Source organism: Plecotus auritus, assembly GCF_963455305.1.
Source record: "Plecotus auritus genome assembly, chromosome: 10".
Classification (NCBI taxonomy): domain Eukaryota; kingdom Metazoa; phylum Chordata; class Mammalia; order Chiroptera; family Vespertilionidae; genus Plecotus; species Plecotus auritus.
The window spans coordinates 27,263,134-27,281,946 of NC_137785.1; the positions used below are offsets into that span (position 1 = coordinate 27,263,134).

The window sequence follows — 18,813 nt, forward strand, 5'->3', positions numbered from 1 at the left end:
GTATTATATAACCAGGAGAAAATACACTGATTTGATTGATTGATTGATTCCTCAATAAATTGATAATTGCCTCTGTGGAGGGCCCTGAAGTCATAGAGACTTCACTCAATACCTTTTAGAGAAATTTTTTGTTTAAATTAATTCCTTTTATTTCATTTAATTATGAAATATTTTATAAAAATATACTATAATGTTTATTATACATGCATAGAAAATAATAAATGAGTAAAACAATTACTGATGAGCCCATCATCCAGATAAATAGAACACTATCAATGAAGAACTAAGTTATATGGAAAAAATAGTAGACTTATTCTATGTTGCTCCAGTCAAATTAAACTAGACATATAAATGAAAGTTAAAAAAAAAAAAGAAATAGAACACTATCAGTGCCTTTGAAACCCTATGTGTGCCAAGATGAAGAAACTTGTCGCCCTAGCCCACTGGTTGGCAAACTTATTAGTCAACAGAGCCAAATATCAACAGTACAACGATTGAAATTTCTTTTGAGAGCCAAATTTTTTAAACTTAAACTTCTTCTAACGCCACTTCTTGAAAATAGACTCGCCCAGGCTGTGGTATTTTGTGGAAGAGCCACACTCAAGGGGCCAAAGAGCCGCATGTGGCTCGCAAGCTGCAGTTTGCCGACCACTGCCCTAGCCGGTTTGGCTCCGTGGATAGAGGGTCAGCCTGCGGGCTAAAGGGTCCCAGGTTTGATTCCGGCCAAGGGCACATGCCTGGGTTCAGGCTCATCCCTCCCCTCCCCAGTAGGGGGCATGCAGGAGGCAGCCAATCAGTGATTCTCTCTCATTGATATTTCTCTCTCTCCCTTTTTGAAATCAATGAAAAAATATATTAAAATAAAAAGAAACTTGTCCCACTGAACTGCCTGCTACAGCTGTTTCCATTTCTTCTGTTCTCTTCTGGCTCATATTCATATCCTTATATAATTGTGAGCCTATTTATTCATCCAGTCAGAATCATAATTCACATAACTTCTGTGTTTATAAAGTTTCATTCAGAAGCAGACCACTATACGATTTTAAAACCAAAAAATCGAATTTTGCTTCCATTTCTCGAAGAATTTTTTTCCCCAGTAGTTTTTAAAATATATTTTATTGATTTTTTTATAGAGAGTAAGGGAGAGGGATAGCGAGTTAGAAACATCGATGAGAGAGAAACATCTACCAGCTGCCTCCTGCACTCCCCCCTACTGGGGATGTGCCCACAACCAAGGTACATGCCCTTGACCAGAATCGAACCTGGGACCCTTCAGTCTGCAGGCCGATGCTCTATCTACTGAGCCAAACCAGTTAGGGCTAGCTTTTTTAAATTATGAAAGTAATACATGCTAATGAGAGTCAAGACAATCCTATATAATAAAAGCATAATATGCTAATTAGACTGGAGGTCCTTCCGGATGGGACGACTTTTTGGACGAAGCAGGAGCTGCAAGGGCTGAGGCAGAGGGGGGCGGGGGCTGAAGCAGAGGCAGCTGCGGTGGCGCAGGGTGGGCGGGAGGCGGGGGAAAGCTCCTTGCACAAATTTCGTGCATCAGGCCTCTAGTAAAATAATAAAAATCTGTCTCCTTTCACAGTCCCAATAGTTTGGGGTGTATACTGCCAGACATTTTTCTACACAAAATTTTACTTTAAAAGGGCTAATGGGGTTACGCTATTCTGACTGCTTTCTTTTTGGCTTCTCTTTAGTGGCCAGAGGTCCAGACATACACTCAGCAAGGATCTTAGCATACCCAGGAACAGGGGGCTTTGAGGGGATGGGCTTCTCTCACTCACCAGTGTCTCAGAGGGGCACATGTCCCTGCTCTTGCCCCTTACTTTCCTCATGTGTTTCTTCTCATCTACCTGTTCCTCTTTTCTCCCCTTTCCAGTATGAGTGATACAATATCCTTTTTGTCAGTGTGCTAGCTTGTGGGTAATGTTTTATTTTGAAATTATTTTAAATAAAAGCAATATAACAAATACTCATTTATCTATCATCCAGATATATATTAGGTTTAGAAATTACGGGAAAGTTGTTTATAATCATACTTTTATGTACTTGCAAAATTTCTACAGTGAGCTTTACTTTTTTAACTGCAATATGAGTTTTGTAAGAGTCAAATGATGAACTTGATAGTGTTTTGAGATTTTTAATTTAGATGTGTGACTGCATCGCCTTTTTCTTTAAACCTCCGGAGATTCGGGGATTTTGAACCCCCTGTACTACAGTATTTCCCCTCTGACTTACATGTGGTTTCTCAAACACTTAGGAATTTTAAAAATTAATCTGTCATTTTTGCATTCCCAGAAAAGCAATTTTAAGCATGTTTTCTTTAATATTTAATTTAGATCAGTGTATTAAGTTGGTTTTAATACAAGATTAAGAATTTGTAATGTTTCAAAGGTAAAATTCAGCTTTTTCCCAAATACCAGATTATTATTTCTCTGTAATTTACATTGCACAAGGAAAATGGTTTTGTTGACAAAAATGTTCAAATGGAATATCATGTTTAGAAGTGAACGTATATTTTTAAATAGTTTAAAATTTACATGTTAACCCATTGAAAAAGTTTTTTTAAAACTAAGATATTGTGTGCCATATTTATTTTTAAGCCTGTGTACATGTTACCTACTCTAAAAAATTAAATTTTTAAAAGTGATTTACTCAATGATTAGATTTAAAGCTTTGACTTCTTTCCTCCTGTGCTGAAAGGTAAGTGGTTTTCTTGAATAATCCTGATGGTCTCATCACTGAATAATATTAAAAGATGACTTCTTTTGTGTGAAGTATAAACACCTAATATATTATCATTGTTTATGTGTTTTAAGTACCAGAAATATACTAAAATGGTTTGTGAGTCTTTTGATAGGAAAAATGCAAATTTACAGAACTGGTAAAGACCACCATGGGACAAGCTTGGAAATCCTGTTCGTTTTTATGCTTCTCTATTTCTGTTTCAGTATGAGTGGGTTTGAGTCAGAATCATGGTTCTTTATATGCACCTGTGACCCTCACTGGGGGTGTAGTGTCTCTGAGCAGTAAATCCACAGAGCAGGGGCTACCTCTGTCTGGGAAGCTCTTGGACTTTTCTGTTTTGAGGGGAAAATTAACTATTCACATGATGACCTGGGAACAGGGGCTGTTTCCTCTAACACATGACCAGTCCCCTTCAGGAGCCCTTTAGGAACTACTGCTTACTCCCCAGCTGAGGGTCTGGTCTGTGACTATTCAGGCCTGCCTGCCAAGGGTGTGTATGCAAGTGGGGTGAGGGGCTCAGGCACACACACACTTGCACTGCGGTTTATTGGCTCTGGCACGTCTGTATTCAGGTTCATGCACCTTACAGGGTGGAGGGTGACACCAATAACTTATGAGTGTGCTAAGCATACTGTCTGGCATGTCACAGGCCCTCAGGAAAACCCAAGCAAAGCAGACAGGAAGCTGGCCTCATGCACATGGGCTCTTGTAGACACATTCTGACCTAACTTTTGTTTCCTTAGGGAACTGTACCTGGGGAATGAATTGTAGGTTTATACACCCTGGAGTCAACGACAAGGGCAACTACTCCCTAATCACCAAAGCCGAACCTTTCCCGCCTAATGGTGCCCCGCCACTCGGACCTCACCCACTGATGCCTGCCAACCCTTGGGTGCGTGAACACTTTTTTTTTTTTTTTTTTTTTTTAATTTTCAATCCTCACCTGAGGATCTTTTTTCCATTGAATCCTAGAGAGAGTGGAAGGGAGGGAGGAGGGGGGAGGGAGAGAGAGAAACATCTATTGGTTGCCTCCTGCACACACAGCCCTACTGGGGCTGGGAAACCTGCAACCAAGGTACATGCCCTTGACCAGGATTCGAATCCGTGACCCTTTGGTCCGCAGGCCGAAGCTGTAACCACTGAGTAAAACTGGCCAGGGCAACACCTCTTTTTTTTTAATTGCTAGCAAATCTGACATCTAAGCTGTTTGTGACCCTCCAGCTTAAGGCATATTACTACACCTTGGGTAAAAGGCATTTTTGTGATGTCAGTCACAGAGCTGCCTTCCAGATGCTTCTAGGTGTTTTTACTCTCATTTCTTTATAGATTTTTAAAGTTTTGCTTTCTTTCTCAACTTTTTCCTTCTCATTTTTTAATAGGGTGGGCCAGTAGTTGATGAAATTTTGCCTCCACCCCCTCCAGAGCCCCCCACAGAGAGTGCCTGGGAACGAGGACTTCGGCATGCAAAGGAGGTAACAGAATTTGGCAGAAAACCTGAGAAGAAAAATACTAGTGGTGGTCTGTGGACAAAATTAGCATTTCCTTGATCTGGAGACAGTGATCAAAAACTCAGTGGAGCCTCTGAAGTGAGGGGTATATTTCTGTGACTTCTTTGAAGAGCTAGAGAATAGAAAATTATTTCTAACTATCTGTCTGAGGCATGCTAGGTCGTGAGCAAGCCCAGAAGGCCAGGGAGACTCAGCCTAGAGCACAGTCTCCTGTCTTTATGTGGCTTGGCAGCATTGACAACAACAGCTGGTGCTACAGCCCCAAACACTCAGAGCCATTCCCCAGAGTCAGCACACACTGCTACCCCCAAATGGCCAGTCTTCTGGAGAAACCATCCTCTCTCTCAAGCCAGGATGTGAACTTGGGCCTCCCCTCTTCCCACTACTTTTTTACTCCAGGCCACGCTTTGGCCCTGAATGTCCAGGCTGCTTTCTGAGCCCCCTAAGTTGGTTTCTCTTTAGTGAAATAACAGACTAAAACAAAACCATTCTCCCTCCCATAACACATAGTTCACCGCCCCTCCTTTCCTCTGAGACTTTAATGGCTCCTTGTGCCTTTTCTGCCATAAGCAGACTTACCTTCCTCTCCACACTCGGTCCTCATCATTGATGAATATCTGGGGCTCCCTGGTTCAACGCCAAGATTATTATTAGGAAGCGACCACCTTCATCACCCTTCCCAAGATATGAGTAAGCTCTATGGTACTGCTTAGTGGGCCTGTCCTGACTGCCAGATGCAGCTCTGTGCAGGGACAGGGCACTCCAGTCCCACAGAAAGGTACATGGGATCCTTTGTCTGCCTGAGGATAGAGCTGAGGCACACCTTGCCCACTGAGCACTCAGCCATGCTGCTTAAGCCTCCGTGGGTCAAATCAAGATAGGCTTCCCTTTGTTTTCCCTAACAGTAATGGTGTTGGCTTCTTCTCACAACGGTAGGTTTTAAAAAAAGCAACCATTCGAAAAGAACAGGAGCCTGATTTTGAAGAGAAAAGGTTTACTGTGACCATTGGTGAGGATGAACGGGAGTTTGACAAAGAAAATGAAGTTTTCCGAGATTGGAATTATCGGATTACAAGAGATGTCAGAGACACAACGTAAGGAATGGTTTGCCTTTTCATTCCCTTTTGAAAGAGAATTAAGTTGTCCCCAACTGTGTGGGGCTTCTGTCCTGGATAGCAGTGACATGTAGGTTTCCCAAAGCATGTGGGGGCAGGTGCCTGTCCACTCTTTCTGGACTGAGAATGCTATCCCTGAGATAATTTCAGATGTTTTGCAATTGACTTTCCTCAATATTTTGCTTCCATGAAGGAAATGTTTTAGTTTTGTGTCAGGGCCATGTGACTGGGAGGACTCATGCCCATTTGGGCTCCTACAAGCTCTGAGAGTTATTAACAGCCGTTCTTGAAGTCCCATAAGTCTTTCCTCACCTCTCCCCAAGTTACCCAGGCAGGAACCAGGAAAATCTATGAAATTTGTCATTAAAATCCAGGAGCATGGGAGGTGTGACTTTTTTGGTTGTAAATGCTGTCTTTGTTGTTTCTTCTACCAGATATTTTATTACTGGCCTTTTAAAAAATAATTACAAAGGAAGTACATGTGGTTGAAAATCGTAGTCATATCTTTAGAAACTAGAGGCCCGGTGCATGAAATTCGTGCACTGGGGGGTGGTGTCCCTCAGCCCAGCCTGCACCCTCTCCAATCTGGGACCCCTTGGGGGTTGTCCGACTGCCCTCTTCACAGTCGGATATCCCTCTCACAATCCAGGACTGCTGGCTCTCAACCACTCGCCTGCCTGCCAGCCTGATCACCCCCTAACTACTCCCCTGCCAGCCTGATCAACGCCTAACTACTCCCCTGCCAGCCTCATCAACGCCTAACTGCTCCCCTGCCAGCCCGGTTGCCCCCAACTGCCCTCCCCTGCTGGCCCGGTAACTCCCAACTGCCCTCCCCTGCCAGCCCGGTTGCCCCTAACTGCCCTCCCCTGCAAGCCCAGTCGCCCCCAACTGCCCTCCCCTGCCGGCCTGGTTGCCCCTAACTATCCTCCCCTGCCGGCCCAGTCACCCCTAACTGCTCTTCCCTGCTGGCCCGGTCGCCCCCAACTGCTCTCCCGTGCCGACCTGGTCGCCCCCAAATGCACTCCCCTGCTGGCTTGGTCACCCCTAACTGTCCTCCCCTGCTGGCCTGATCGCCCACAACTACCCTCCCCTGCCGGCCATCTTTGACCACATGGGGGCAGCCATCTTGTGCAATGGCGTGAGGGTCAATTTGCATATTACCTCTTTATTATATAGGATAGGATTGTATAACATGATAAGTACAGTATTTTTCCCCAGTGCTTCTGCTCCCAGGGGAAAGCCCAGGTTTGTTGCACTTACCTCTAAGGGAACAAAAACAGGCCAGGTTTCTCCTGAGCAGCCAATGATCTGAACTGACTTTAACACCATCTTAGTCTTGTAGCAACACTTTATTCACTTACGTTTGCTACTGGAAAATTACAGTTGCTGACTTCTGGAAGAAATGACAGTAAAAGGTGCAGAAAAAGGAACACATACAGTGCTGGTGTTGCCTGATTCAGTCATGTTGACCTGGACCCACTAGGCTGTCTCAAGGCCCTCTGTCCCCGGGCTATGATCCCTTGGGCTTTCTGGGTGCACAGAGGAGAGGGGAGGATGCTCTAGTGTCCACACCTGTTGTGGTAGCTAATAGCTCAGAGGTAGAAGGGGTAGAGGTTTAAAGTAGTGGTCGCCAACTGGTGGTCTGTGGACCACTGGTGGTCCGTGAGGTCCGAAAGGTTGGCGACCACTCATTTAAGTAAACGTTTGGAGCAGTGGTTGCCAACCGGTGGTCCGTGAGGTCCAAAAGATTGGCGACCGCTCGTTTAAAGAGTAGTTAAAAATGTGTTTCCTATATCGTGTTTGGGGAAAGTGTTAGGTCACAGACAAGAGTGTCTGAGTGAGAATTGCATTTGCTGCCTAGGGCATATGGCCACAGGTCTTAAGGCCTCACCTTTTTCTAGTGTAAGTGAAGGTGTTGACACTGTCCTTGTCTGGGAGGTGTTTGTGGGAGTTACAGGAGCTAGTTATACAGATCTGCTCTGAGTGAGGTTCTTGTGAGTGGTGAGAGAAGAGGCTTTAGAACCACATGGTCCATCCTTAACACACTGTTTCCCGCCCTGACTAGAGCTTGGACCCAGGAAATGTGCCTGATGGGGAGCAGTCTGGCAAGTCTGGTTCTGTGGTGGCCTCGGCTGCACAAGCAGCTGTGCTCTAGCCCTGCCCCGTGTTTGGTACCTGCCTTCTCTGACAGGGAAGGTTGACGCTGCAGGACTCTCAGACTCTGAAGCTTCTGAAAACAGGCCCTTAGAGCCAGGCTTTTACTTGTGTTTTGTTTGTTTTTTCAACATTTGCTGTGACATGCACCTGCCAGGCCCCACACCCAGACCTGGTCCAGACCTCTGGGATCAGGGTCCTGAAGTGTGTTAGGTAGGAAAGTGCCCCAGCTCTTTCTGATGGCAGTCAGTGGAAGGGCTGTGTTAGCCAGGGTTCACCATCAGAAACCACCTGGCTATTTTAACGGAGAGCATTTAACATAAAGACATGCTTTCTAGGTGACTGCAGAAGCAGAAAGAGGTAGCAACTGCACGAAGTGGCTGCCATGGTGGGGAGTAAGGGGGCTGTTAAAACAGAATTTACCCAGTGACGCAGCAGGCCCTGTGATCAAGGTTACAGCCCAAGTGGGGAAAGGTGGTAAAAAGCCTAAAAGCTGTGGCTCTCCGGGAGTGGTCTCTGGACCAGCAGTAGCATCACCTGGGAGCTTGTAGGAAATGCAGTCTCTCAGAGTTACCCTATCAGAAGTTCTAGAGAGGGTGGAACCCAGCTGGCTGTTTTTAGCAAACCCCCTAGGTCAGTGGTTGGCAAACCGCGGCTCGCGAGCTACATGCGGCTCTTTGGCCCCTTGAGTGTGGCTCTTCCACAAAATACCACGTGTGGGCGCGCACGTACAGTGCAATTGAAGGAGTACCCTAATTAAGTTAATAACAATGTACCTACCTATATAGTTTAAGTTTTAAAAATTTGGCTCTCAAAAGAAATTTCAATCATTGTACTGTTGATATTTGGCTCTGTTGACTAATGAGTTTGCCGACCACTGCCCTAGGTGATATTGGTGCCCACTGAAGTGTGAGAACCACTGATTTCAATTCAGAGACACCAGCTGTCAGACCTGATGCTGAGTTGTAGGGATAGAAAAACTCTGAATAGTTGTCACATAGAACCTAGTTAATATGGTTAGTTCTGGTCATGTGGAGCTAGGTACTTGGTTGTAGTACCCATGGGAAAGCTGCCCGTTCAAGAACTCCTGAAGAAGTATTCTGAGATGGTATAAAGGATGGGAAAATTATTATTTTTTGCTTGCGGTTTTTTTTGTTTTTTTTTAACTTGTTTTTGGAATTAGAAATAATTTACTGTCTGGCCAGTGTGGCTCAGTGGTTGAGCGCTGACCTATGAACCAGAAGGTCATGGTTTGATTCTGGTCAGGGCACATGCTCCAGTGGGGGGTCTGCAGGAGGCAGCCGATCAATGATTCTCTCTCATCGATGTTTCTCTCTCTCTCTCTCTCTCTCTCTCTCTCTCTCTCTCTCTCTCTCTTCCTCCCTCCCTCCCTCTCCCTCTCTCCCTCTCCCTCCCTCACCCTTCTTCTCTGAAATCAATAAAAAATATATTTTTTTAAAAAAAGAATTTACTTAGCAGGATCACTTAGTAAAAATAATGCTTTTCTATTTTTATTTTTATTATTTTTGTAGAACAGCAAGCAAGAATTTATTGACTGCAGCAAAAATAATTTAGGACAGTGAAATAAGGAAGGGCATAGAAGAAGCAACAGGAGAGCCTAGGCTGGGCTGCTTTGGCTCACTGGGAAGTCAGAGAAAAGAGGGCCTTGAAGACAGGTTCAGTGGGTTAGCCTGGGATGAGCTGCCGCTGCCCATTGCTCCCCTGGTTGCAAATCTCATTGGGTCCCTTGGAGTTTACGAGATACATGCCTGTAGGGGAAGGCGAAGGGGAAAGGAATGGCATGAATATGCTCCCTGGAGGAGAGTGCTCCACTTCATAACTTTTAAAATTCCATTTCCACCACCTCAGGCACTTTATTCAGACACCATCTGACCCAGGGGTGGGCAAACTTTTTGACTCGAGGGCCACAATGGGTTCTTAAACTGGACCGGAGGGCCGGAACAAAAGCATGGATGGAGTGTTTGTGTGAACTAATATAAATTCAAAGTAAAGGAGCGGAGGAGAGAGCAAGAGAACCCTCTGCTCTTTCGGCTCCGCGGGCCGGATAGAACAGCTGAACGGGCTGGATCCGGCCCGCAGGCCGTAGTTTGCCCGCAGCTGATCTGACCTGTAAGACCTCATGCATAGGAGTCATTAAGAAATGTCATCTCTGCATGGGGCTGTGGGGCACTGTACTCCACTGAGTCCTGAAGGAATCTATGATTCAGAAGACACAAGGAGCCTCCAAAATGCACAGGGTGTCAACTTCACAGAATAAGGTCATTGGCAGTAGATCTGTCTAGAATAGAGCTTCTTAGTAACCAGGGCTAGACAGTAAGGCCACCCAGCATTCATCCTTTGAGATTGTGTCTGAGGAGGTAGTCATTGCCAGGTTGAGTTCATGACAGCATTTTATGGACTCCTGCAGATCCAGGCCCTGTGAGCTGGTGGGCAGCCCAAGTTTGGTTCTGAGGGAGGCAGCTGAGGGAATGCCACATGCCCTTTCCCAGTTCGAGGAATATTAAGACTGAGAAATCCTGCAGGAGAAGGGGCCATTTTCATTTTGCTTAGTTTCCCCAAAACAAATTTGTCAGCACTCCCTCCTTTGAGAGTGCACATACCCTCACGCCTTTTTGGGAAAGTGTTCTGAGGTCTTCATTGGCTATGTATTGTGTTGGTTTTGTATTTTTACTAGTAAGGACACAGGAAAAGTCTGTGCCTCAGAGACTGTATTCTCTCCTTTCTGGGTAGCAGATATGATGCTGCAGTTATTGATGGTTGTCATTAAATATTATTTGGCCCTAGCCGGTTTGGTTCAGTGGATAGAGCATCAGTCTGTGGACTGAAGGGTCCCAGGTTCAATTCCAGTCAAGGGCACATGCCTGGATTGCGGGCTCGATCCCCAGTGGGAGGGCGTGCAGGAGGCAGCCAATCAATGATTCTCTTTCTTTCCCTCTCTCTTCCACTCTGAAACCAATAAAAATATATTTAAAAAAATATCTGAATGGTGTGAGATTAGGTTCTTAGAAAGATGTCTGGCTGTTTGAGATGAAAAAGAACTGTGTCCATTTGGCAGAGCCAGCCTTGGATTATCTTTGCCAGGGGCACTGGAAACACCAGAGGAGAGATTTCCTAGAAAGCAGCCAGCGGAAGGCCATGAAGATGACTAGAGATGGCCATGAGTTTTGTGTCTTTCAAGAGTGTTTTGAAAGTTTTCCTCAAATAAGTTCTGCATATTTCTGGTCAAATGTTTTTTGTTACTAAGTATTTTTTAAAAATATATATTTATTGATTTCAGAGAGGAAGGGAACGGGAGAGAGATAGAAACATCAATAACAAGAGAGAATCATTGATTGGCTGCCTCCTGCATGACCCCTACTAGGGATCGAGCCTGCAATCCCTTGACCGGAATCGAATCCAGGACCCTTCAGGCTGATGCTCTATCTACTGAGCCAGACCGGCTAGGACTGTTCCTAAGTATTTTTCTTCTTCCATGCTGAAATGAAGTTTTCTCTACCCTCTGTCTCCTAACTAGTTATTATTTGTGTATATGAAGGCGTTGGTTTCTTTCTTTTTTTTTTTTAATCTTTATTATTGAAAATATTAAGTATGTCCTTTTACCCCCATTGATCCCCTCCAGCCCTCCCTGCCCCAGGCCTTTGGTTTCTGTATGTTAATTTTTCTCCATCTGCCAGCATTGGCAGTGCCTTCAGCACAATGGTGGGTCATTGAGAAAGCAGCAGACCTCCTTGCCTTGTTCCAGTCTTACAAAATTTCTCTCCTGTTCCCCTGAAGTAAGATGCTGGCTTTATTCTAGAATCCTATCTAATAAAGAGGGAATATGCTAATTGACCATCACTCCATCACAAAGCTGGCTGCACCCACAGCTGAGGCCAAGTTCCCATAAGGAGCCTTAACGAGCAATCAGCAGGGACCTGAGGCTACGCCCTCCCCCACCCCCGTGGGGCTTGACAGGTGATCTCAGGCTGTGCCCCCCACCCAGTGGGGCTTGATGGGGGACCTCAAGGTGCACCCCCAGTGCTGGGTAAGGGGAACTCAGGCTGCGCCCCCACCCAGCCGGGCTTGACGGGGGACCTTAGGCTACACCCCCCTCCCGGTGCTGGGCCAGGGGACCTGAGGCTGCGCCCCCCGCCCCCCCCCCCGCCTGGTGGAGCTTGACGGGGGACCTCAGGCCATGCCCCCACCCAGCAGGGCTTGACAGGGGATCTCAGGCCGTGTCCCCCACCTGGTGGGGCTTGACGGAGGACCTCAAGACACGCCCCCCCCCACCCCCCCGCCCTGTCTGGGCTGGGGGACCTCGGGCCACGCCCTCCATCCTGACACCGGGCCAGGGGACCTGAGGCTATGCCCCCTGCCCAGCAGGGCTTGACAAGGGTGGGACTGGCCGGGTCTGGATCTAGCCCAATGGGGGGTGGGGGGCGGCCGGGTCTGGGTCTCACGTGATTTTGAGGTGCATGTGGGTGGGTGGGGACTTGACTCTGGGTCCCCTGGTGAGCCCCAGACTCTGACAGGAGGAAGGTTTTCATATACATTTTACTAATTTTCTTTCATCTCTGACACTTCTATTATAGAGAAAGGGCAAATAACAATATTAAATTATTTCCTCTAATCCCTTTTAATGTGCATGAATTCCGTGCACCGGGTTACTAGTCCTATATAATAAAAGGGTAATATGCAAATAGACCGAACAGCAGAACCAAACAACCAAAGCATAATATGCTAATGATATGCTAAGGTTGCTCAATTGCTTGCTATCATAGGCACTGACCACCAGGGGGCAGTCAACTGGTCAACCAGTTGCTATGATGTTCACTGACCACCAGGGGGCAGATGCTCCGACTGGTAGATTAGCTTGCTTGCTAGCCAATTGGGACTGAGCGAGATGGGCCTGAAATGCCCTGGAGCCCTCCTGCAGTCCCTCCCTGGCCTGATTGGTGGGGTCCCTCAGCCGGGCCTGTGCCCTCTCGCAATCTGGGACTCCTCGGGGGATGTCAGAGAGCCGGTTTCAGCCTGATCCCGCAGGCCACTCCCCTTGGGAGGGTGCCAGATGCAGGGCTCATGGCTGGTGAGCGCTGCTGCGGCAACATGAGCCTCTGTGGATCGGGACTGATTGCGCAGAGCCCGCAGCAAGCACAGTGGGGCCAGGATGAGTGGGAGCGGCAGGTAGGAGCTGCAGGTGGCGTTGGACTGGGGGGTTTCAGCCAGATCCCTGCAGGCCACCCAGAGGGACCCCACCTGTGCACGAATGTGTGCACTGGGCCTCTAGTATATACATATGTTTTTTTACATTAAGAAAGCATTATTTCCTATTTTCTTGAGTATTTTCATCAGGAAGAGGTATTGAATTTCTGTCACAGACATTTTCTTCATCTGTAGATGGAATCCTTTTGATTTTCTCTTTAGGTCTATTATCATATGAGGAATACTCATAAATTTCCTAATACTGACTCAACCTTGCATTCCTGGAATAAATCCCACATAGTCACGCTATATTATTTTCTTAATGTAGTATTGGATTCTTTTTGCTAACATTTTTATATAGTATGCTTGCAATACTATTTTTAAGTGAAAAGATTTACTTTTTGTTTTTGTTTTCAGACTTGAGTCTTATGCAGATCCTTATTATGACTATGAAATAGACCGGTTCTGGCGTGGCGGGCAGTATGAGAACTTCAGGGTGCAATATACAGAAACAGAACCATACCAGAATTATCGGGTAAGTAGGACTTAGATTTGCAGCTCTGAACTTCACTGATTGATTTGTTAAAATTGCCCGCTTTTTTTATTTCTAGGACTTTATGTGCGCTTAATTATGTCGGCACAGTGTACTAATTGCAGCTCATTGACTGAAGAACTAATGCAGATCCACATATTAAATTTGTGGTGATTTGAACAGAAACTTCCTTGGGTTTATCTATGTTTTTTCCCTTTTTTTAAATTACACTTGGTGATTGGGCTATTGATACAAGCTTGCAGGGGAGTGTGTTCCACCCTCTTAAGCATATTACTTTTTCAGGCTCCTTAGTAATATCATTTATAATTGTCATGCTTAACCAATTCAGTACATTCCTTTGGGCCTCTACCAACCATGTCTTTGTCTTAATGGAGAACTGGTCCATAATAGTACTTGTCTTGAGAGTTTAATGTATATTTGTGAATATATGTGCTTCAGCCTTTGAGTTGAATTAGGGTGATATGAAAAAGCTGCTACTAGAAAGAGATCAGTTAGAAGCAGTTTAGTAGTTTTTATGCTATGATTTATGTGATAATCATGCGTTTTTAGGACCAAAGGAAGGTGACTGCCCTGGGAACGCATCAAATGGCGAGCTTATGGAGAGACAAGGACCCTGGTTGACCATCCATGCCCCTCTACCCAGTAGAGCAGATTCCTCACTGGGGTTGGGCTATAAAGGTGCAGTGCCTCGTACCAGGCAGGGCTGCCTTGAAATATAGCAGGGACCTGCTGGAGTCCCTTTCCATCACATTCCCCCACTGTGCCCTACAGGTGGGCCAGCATGAAGGTCAGGAGTGCACTTCACTTCTTCCCAGCCACCTAAAGCTCAAAACCTGCCAGTGTGCTGTGATCTTGGCATTATTCACTTTGAATTTTGAATATTAGAGAGCAAATATATGAATGAGAACAGAGTAATAGTTTAAAAAGATGTTCAAGGATTATGCTTAGAAAAACAAGAGCCACCATTTTGAGGTGCCCACTTTGTTTCAGACACCACTAAGCAGAGTGCTTTAGGTGCCCAGGCCCTAGCCTGTGCAAAGTCTTGGTTGTCTCCACCCTACATGTGAAGAGCTGAGGCCGGGAAGGTCTGTTGGCTTGTATGCTGGCAGCTAGAACTCACACCAGCCCTTGGATGCTGATTAGGTTATAATTAGTGGTTGGAAGAGTTCACTCTTAGGTTGTGTTGCACCCTAATTTAGCATCTAATCCATTCTTTAACAGTGTGTTTTAAGGAGAAACCGTAACAAAATTACCACCAGAGATTGTTCCCTAATCTTCATTCGCTTGCTCTTCTGCATTTTCTCTGTACTTGCCATTATAAGTGTTTCATTCGCAGCTGGCGTGTGTTTGTGTGTTTGGCTTTTCAACAAAGGAACGGGAAAGGGAAAGAGAGCGAGAGAACAGACAGCGAGAGCGTGAGCGGGAGCGAGACCGAGAACGAGAACGAGAGCGCCGGCAGCGGGAGCGGGAGCGTGAGCGTGAGCGAGAGCGCGACAAGGAGCGGCAGCGGAGGAAAGAGGAGTGGGAGCGAGAGCGAGCCAAACGGGACGAGAAGGACAGACAGCACAGAGACCGAGACAGAGAGAAAGAGCGGGAGAAGGAAAAGGAGAAGCCAAAGCCCCGCTCCCCACAGCCACCAAGGTAGGCCATCCAGCACTGGGCTCCTTGCTGGGTTGTGGGGCCCCGGAGGAGGGGCCTGCAGCTCCACTGTCTTGGCCCTGCCTGCTTCCCACAGTCCTTGCCCTACAGTCCCAAAGTAAGTTGCTAAAGAAATGTTAACGTGTTCTGATTAGTAGTTGCTGCCCCATCATGTAACATGCGTGTTGTGAAGCATGCACTGTGTGCACCACCCTATTATTTCCTAAATCAGTAAAGTCCAGGATGTGCATGTTTGTTGCTGGCCACAGTGTGGTGCTCTAGCATCTAGAATGCAGGACCATGTGGACTGCTGGCCTCTCCACTTAACTTGTTCTCTGTGTGGCAGGTTCCATGCTGTCCCGTGAAAGCTGCCAGTTGGGCTACTGTGGTGGGCAGTGAGGACATGCTCCACAGTACAGGCCCAAAGGGCAAGGCAGGCTTGGGCTTCGCACAGCTTTTTTTCTTTTTAAACATATTTAAATACTGGAGCAGGAAAGGTGGTCCTCTTTAGAAAATCATAGAATTTGATGAAATTTAGTGTGTGCTTTTTACAGCTTTATTGAGATATAATTCACAGATGATATAATACACCCCTTTAAAACGTACAAATTCATTTGGTTATAGAGCATTCATGGACTTGTGGTGCCATCACCTCAATTTAAAACACCTTTATCCCCCAAAAAGAAACCTTGTACCCATTAGTAGTCACTCCACATTTTCCCCAAACACCCATCTGGCTCCTGGCAACCACTAATCCACTTTCTGTCTCTGGATTTGCTTATCGTGGACATTTCGTATAAATGGAATCCTCCTATATAATAAAAGGGTAATACACAAATTGACCCTAATGGCGGAACAACCGTTCGCTATGATGCACACTGACCACCAGGGGGCAGACGCTCAACGCAGGAGCTGCCCCCTGATGGTCAGTGCGCTTCCACAGGGAGAGCGCCGCTCAGCCAGAAGCTGGTTCATGGCTGGCCAGTGCAGCGGCGGTGGCGGTGGTGGTGGGAGCCTCTCCCGTCTCCGCAGCAGCACTAAGGATGTCCCCCAAAGGCTCCCAGGCTGCCAGAGAGATGTCTGACTGCCAACTTAGGCCCAATCCCCCAGGGAGCAGGCCTAAGCTGGCAGGTAGACATCCCCCAAGGGGTCCTGGACTGCGAGAGGGCACAGGCCGGGCTGAGGGACACACACACTACACACCCCCAACCCCCTCCACCCTTGAGTGCACGAATTTTCATGCACTGGGCCTCTGGTCATAATATATGGTCTTTTGTTTAACTATCTGTTGAATGTTTGGGTTGTTTCTCCCTTTTAGCTATCATGAATATGAACATTCATGTACAACTTTATGTGTGAACATGTTTTTCATTTCTCTTGGGTGAAAACCTAAGAGTGGAATTGCTGGGTCATGTGGTAACTAACTATATTTAACCTTTTGAGGCACTCTTGATTTTCCAAAGTAGCTGTAACATTTTACATTCCCACCAGAAATGTCTGAGAGTTTCAGTTTCTTCCTCATCCTTGCTAACACTTGTTATGTATTTTTTTTATTAAGGATATGAAATGCTATCTCATCGTAGTTTAATTTGCTTTTTCTGTGATAGCTAAGGATGTTGAGCATCTTTTCATGTGCTTATTGGACATATATATATATATATATCCTTTGGAAAAATATCTATTCAGATCCTTTGCCCATTTTTAAATTTGATAGTCTTTATTATTGAATTGTAAAAGTTCTTTATAGATTCTAAATACAAGTATCTAATTTGCAAATCCATACTCTAATTCTGTGGTTTGTCGTTTCATCTTCATGATGAAGTTTATTTTCTTTTTAAGGGGAGGCCTCTTATTTTTTCCAGCTTTATTTAGATACAGTTGACATATAATATAACATTGTGTAATTTAAGATGTATAATGTGATGATTTGACATATTTATGTTGTGAATGATTACCACACTAAGGTTAGTTAACACCAGCATCACCTCACATAATTACCTTTTTTGTGTGTGTGGTGATAAGATTTAAGGTCTACTCTCTTAGCAGCTTATACTTATTGAGTATTCATGGCTCCCTTGTCAAATATAAGTCGACCTTATATGCAAGAATTTATTTCTGGGCTCTTGATTCTGTACATTGATCTATGTTCCTTTTTTTTTTTTTTTTTTTTTTTAATCTTCACCTGAGGATATGCTTATTGATTTTAGAGCGAGAGGAAGGTGGGGGAAAAGAGAGAAAGGAAAAGAGAAAATCATCAGTGTGAGAGAGAGCATCAGTTGGTTGTGTTCTGTATATGGGATCATTCTCCATCCAACTGATCCATACTGGCCAAGGCTGATCCATATCTGTTTTTATGTCAGTACCGTACTGTTTTGCTTACTATACCTCTGGAGTATAGTTGTTTTTTTTTAATATATTTTATTGATTTTTTACAGAGAGGAAGGGAGAGGGACAGAGAGTCAGAAACATCGACGAGAGAGAAACATCGATCAGCCGCCTCCTGCACACCCCCCACTGGGGACGTGCCCGCATCCAAGGCACGTGCCCTTGACCAGAATCGAACCCGGGACCCCCCAGTCCGCAGGCCGACGCTCTATCCACTGAGCCAAACCGGCCAGGGCTGGAGTATAGTTTTTAATTGGAAAGTGTCATGCCTCCAACTTTGTTCTGCTTTCTGAGGATTGCTTGGCTATTTTGGTTCTTTTATGGTTCCATGAGAATTTTAGGATTTTTCTGTTTCTGTGATCAATGCCATTGAAAATTTTTAAAAATATTTTTTTATTTATTTCAGAGAGGAAGGGAGAGGGAAAGATAGATAGAAACATCAGTGATGAGAAAGAATCATTGATCAGCTGTCTCCTGCACACACCCCCATCGGGGACCAAGCCCACAACCCAGCACGTGCCCTCGACCGGAATCGAACCTAGGACCCTGCAGACTGACATTCTATCCATTGAGCCAAAACAGCCAGGGCAATGCCATTGAAATTTTGATAGGAATTGTATTGAATCTGTAGATCGCTTTGGGTAGTATGGACATTTAACAATATTAAATCTTCCAGTACATAAGCATGGAATATCTTTCCGTTTATTTGTATCTTTCATCGATGTCTGGTGAGTTTTACTGTACAGGTCTTTCATCTCGGTTAAATTTATTTCTAATTATTTTTATTATTTTGGATATACTTATAAATGGGATTGTTTTGTTTTTAGATAGTTTGTTGTTAGTGTGTAGAGCTGCAGCTGATTTTTATATGTTGATTTTGTATCCTGCAACTATACTGAATTCGTTTATTAGTTCTAACAGTTTTTTGGTGGATAAAACCAGCTGTCCCTTTTTTTATTTTTATACATATATATATGATGAGAGAGAATCATTGCCCGGCTGCCTCCTGCATGCCCCCCACTGGGGATCGAGCCCACAACCCGGGCATGTGCCCTGACCAGGAATCGAACCTGTAACCTCCTGGTTCATAGGTTGACGCTCAACCACTGAGCCACGCTGGCTAGGCTCCCATCCCTTCTTCTTGACCTTCTCATTAAACAAGCTCCTTTCCTGTATACAGTCGTGTTTCTGAAAGTAAATGTTAGGACTGTAGTCTTTATTTTAGAGTTATTTATGGCTACAGCAGGATACTTAGTTGTGATAAGTTTTTATTTTTTATCTGAATTGCAATGAGTTGGCCCTCCTAAATTAGTTGTGTGTATTTTTCTAATCCTCACAAGGATATGTCTACTGATTTTAGAGAAGTGGGGAGAGGAGAGAGAAACATTGCTATGAGAGAAATATCCATCAGTTGCCTCTCATATGCACCCCAACCAGGGATTGACCCCGCAATCCAGTATGTGCCCCCACTGGGAATCGAACCTGCAACCTTTTTTGT

At 45.3% G+C, this 18,813-nt stretch overlaps 1 protein-coding gene across 2 annotated transcripts in view; it reads left to right on the forward strand.

The window, feature by feature from the left end:
- The window catches only part of ZC3H18 (zinc finger CCCH-type containing 18), a 70,045-nt gene that overhangs the window by 27,363 nt on the left and 23,869 nt on the right, over positions 1-18,813 (forward strand). For both annotated transcript variants that reach the window (XM_080645371.1, XM_080645372.1), the window contains exons 4-8: positions 3,504-3,652; positions 4,140-4,232; positions 5,205-5,362; positions 13,157-13,274; positions 14,665-14,933. In XM_080645371.1, the coding sequence (XP_080501497.1) occupies positions 3,504-3,652; positions 4,140-4,232; positions 5,205-5,362; positions 13,157-13,274; positions 14,665-14,933 (787 nt within the window). The remainder of the gene's footprint in view (positions 1-3,503; positions 3,653-4,139; positions 4,233-5,204; positions 5,363-13,156; positions 13,275-14,664; positions 14,934-18,813) is intronic.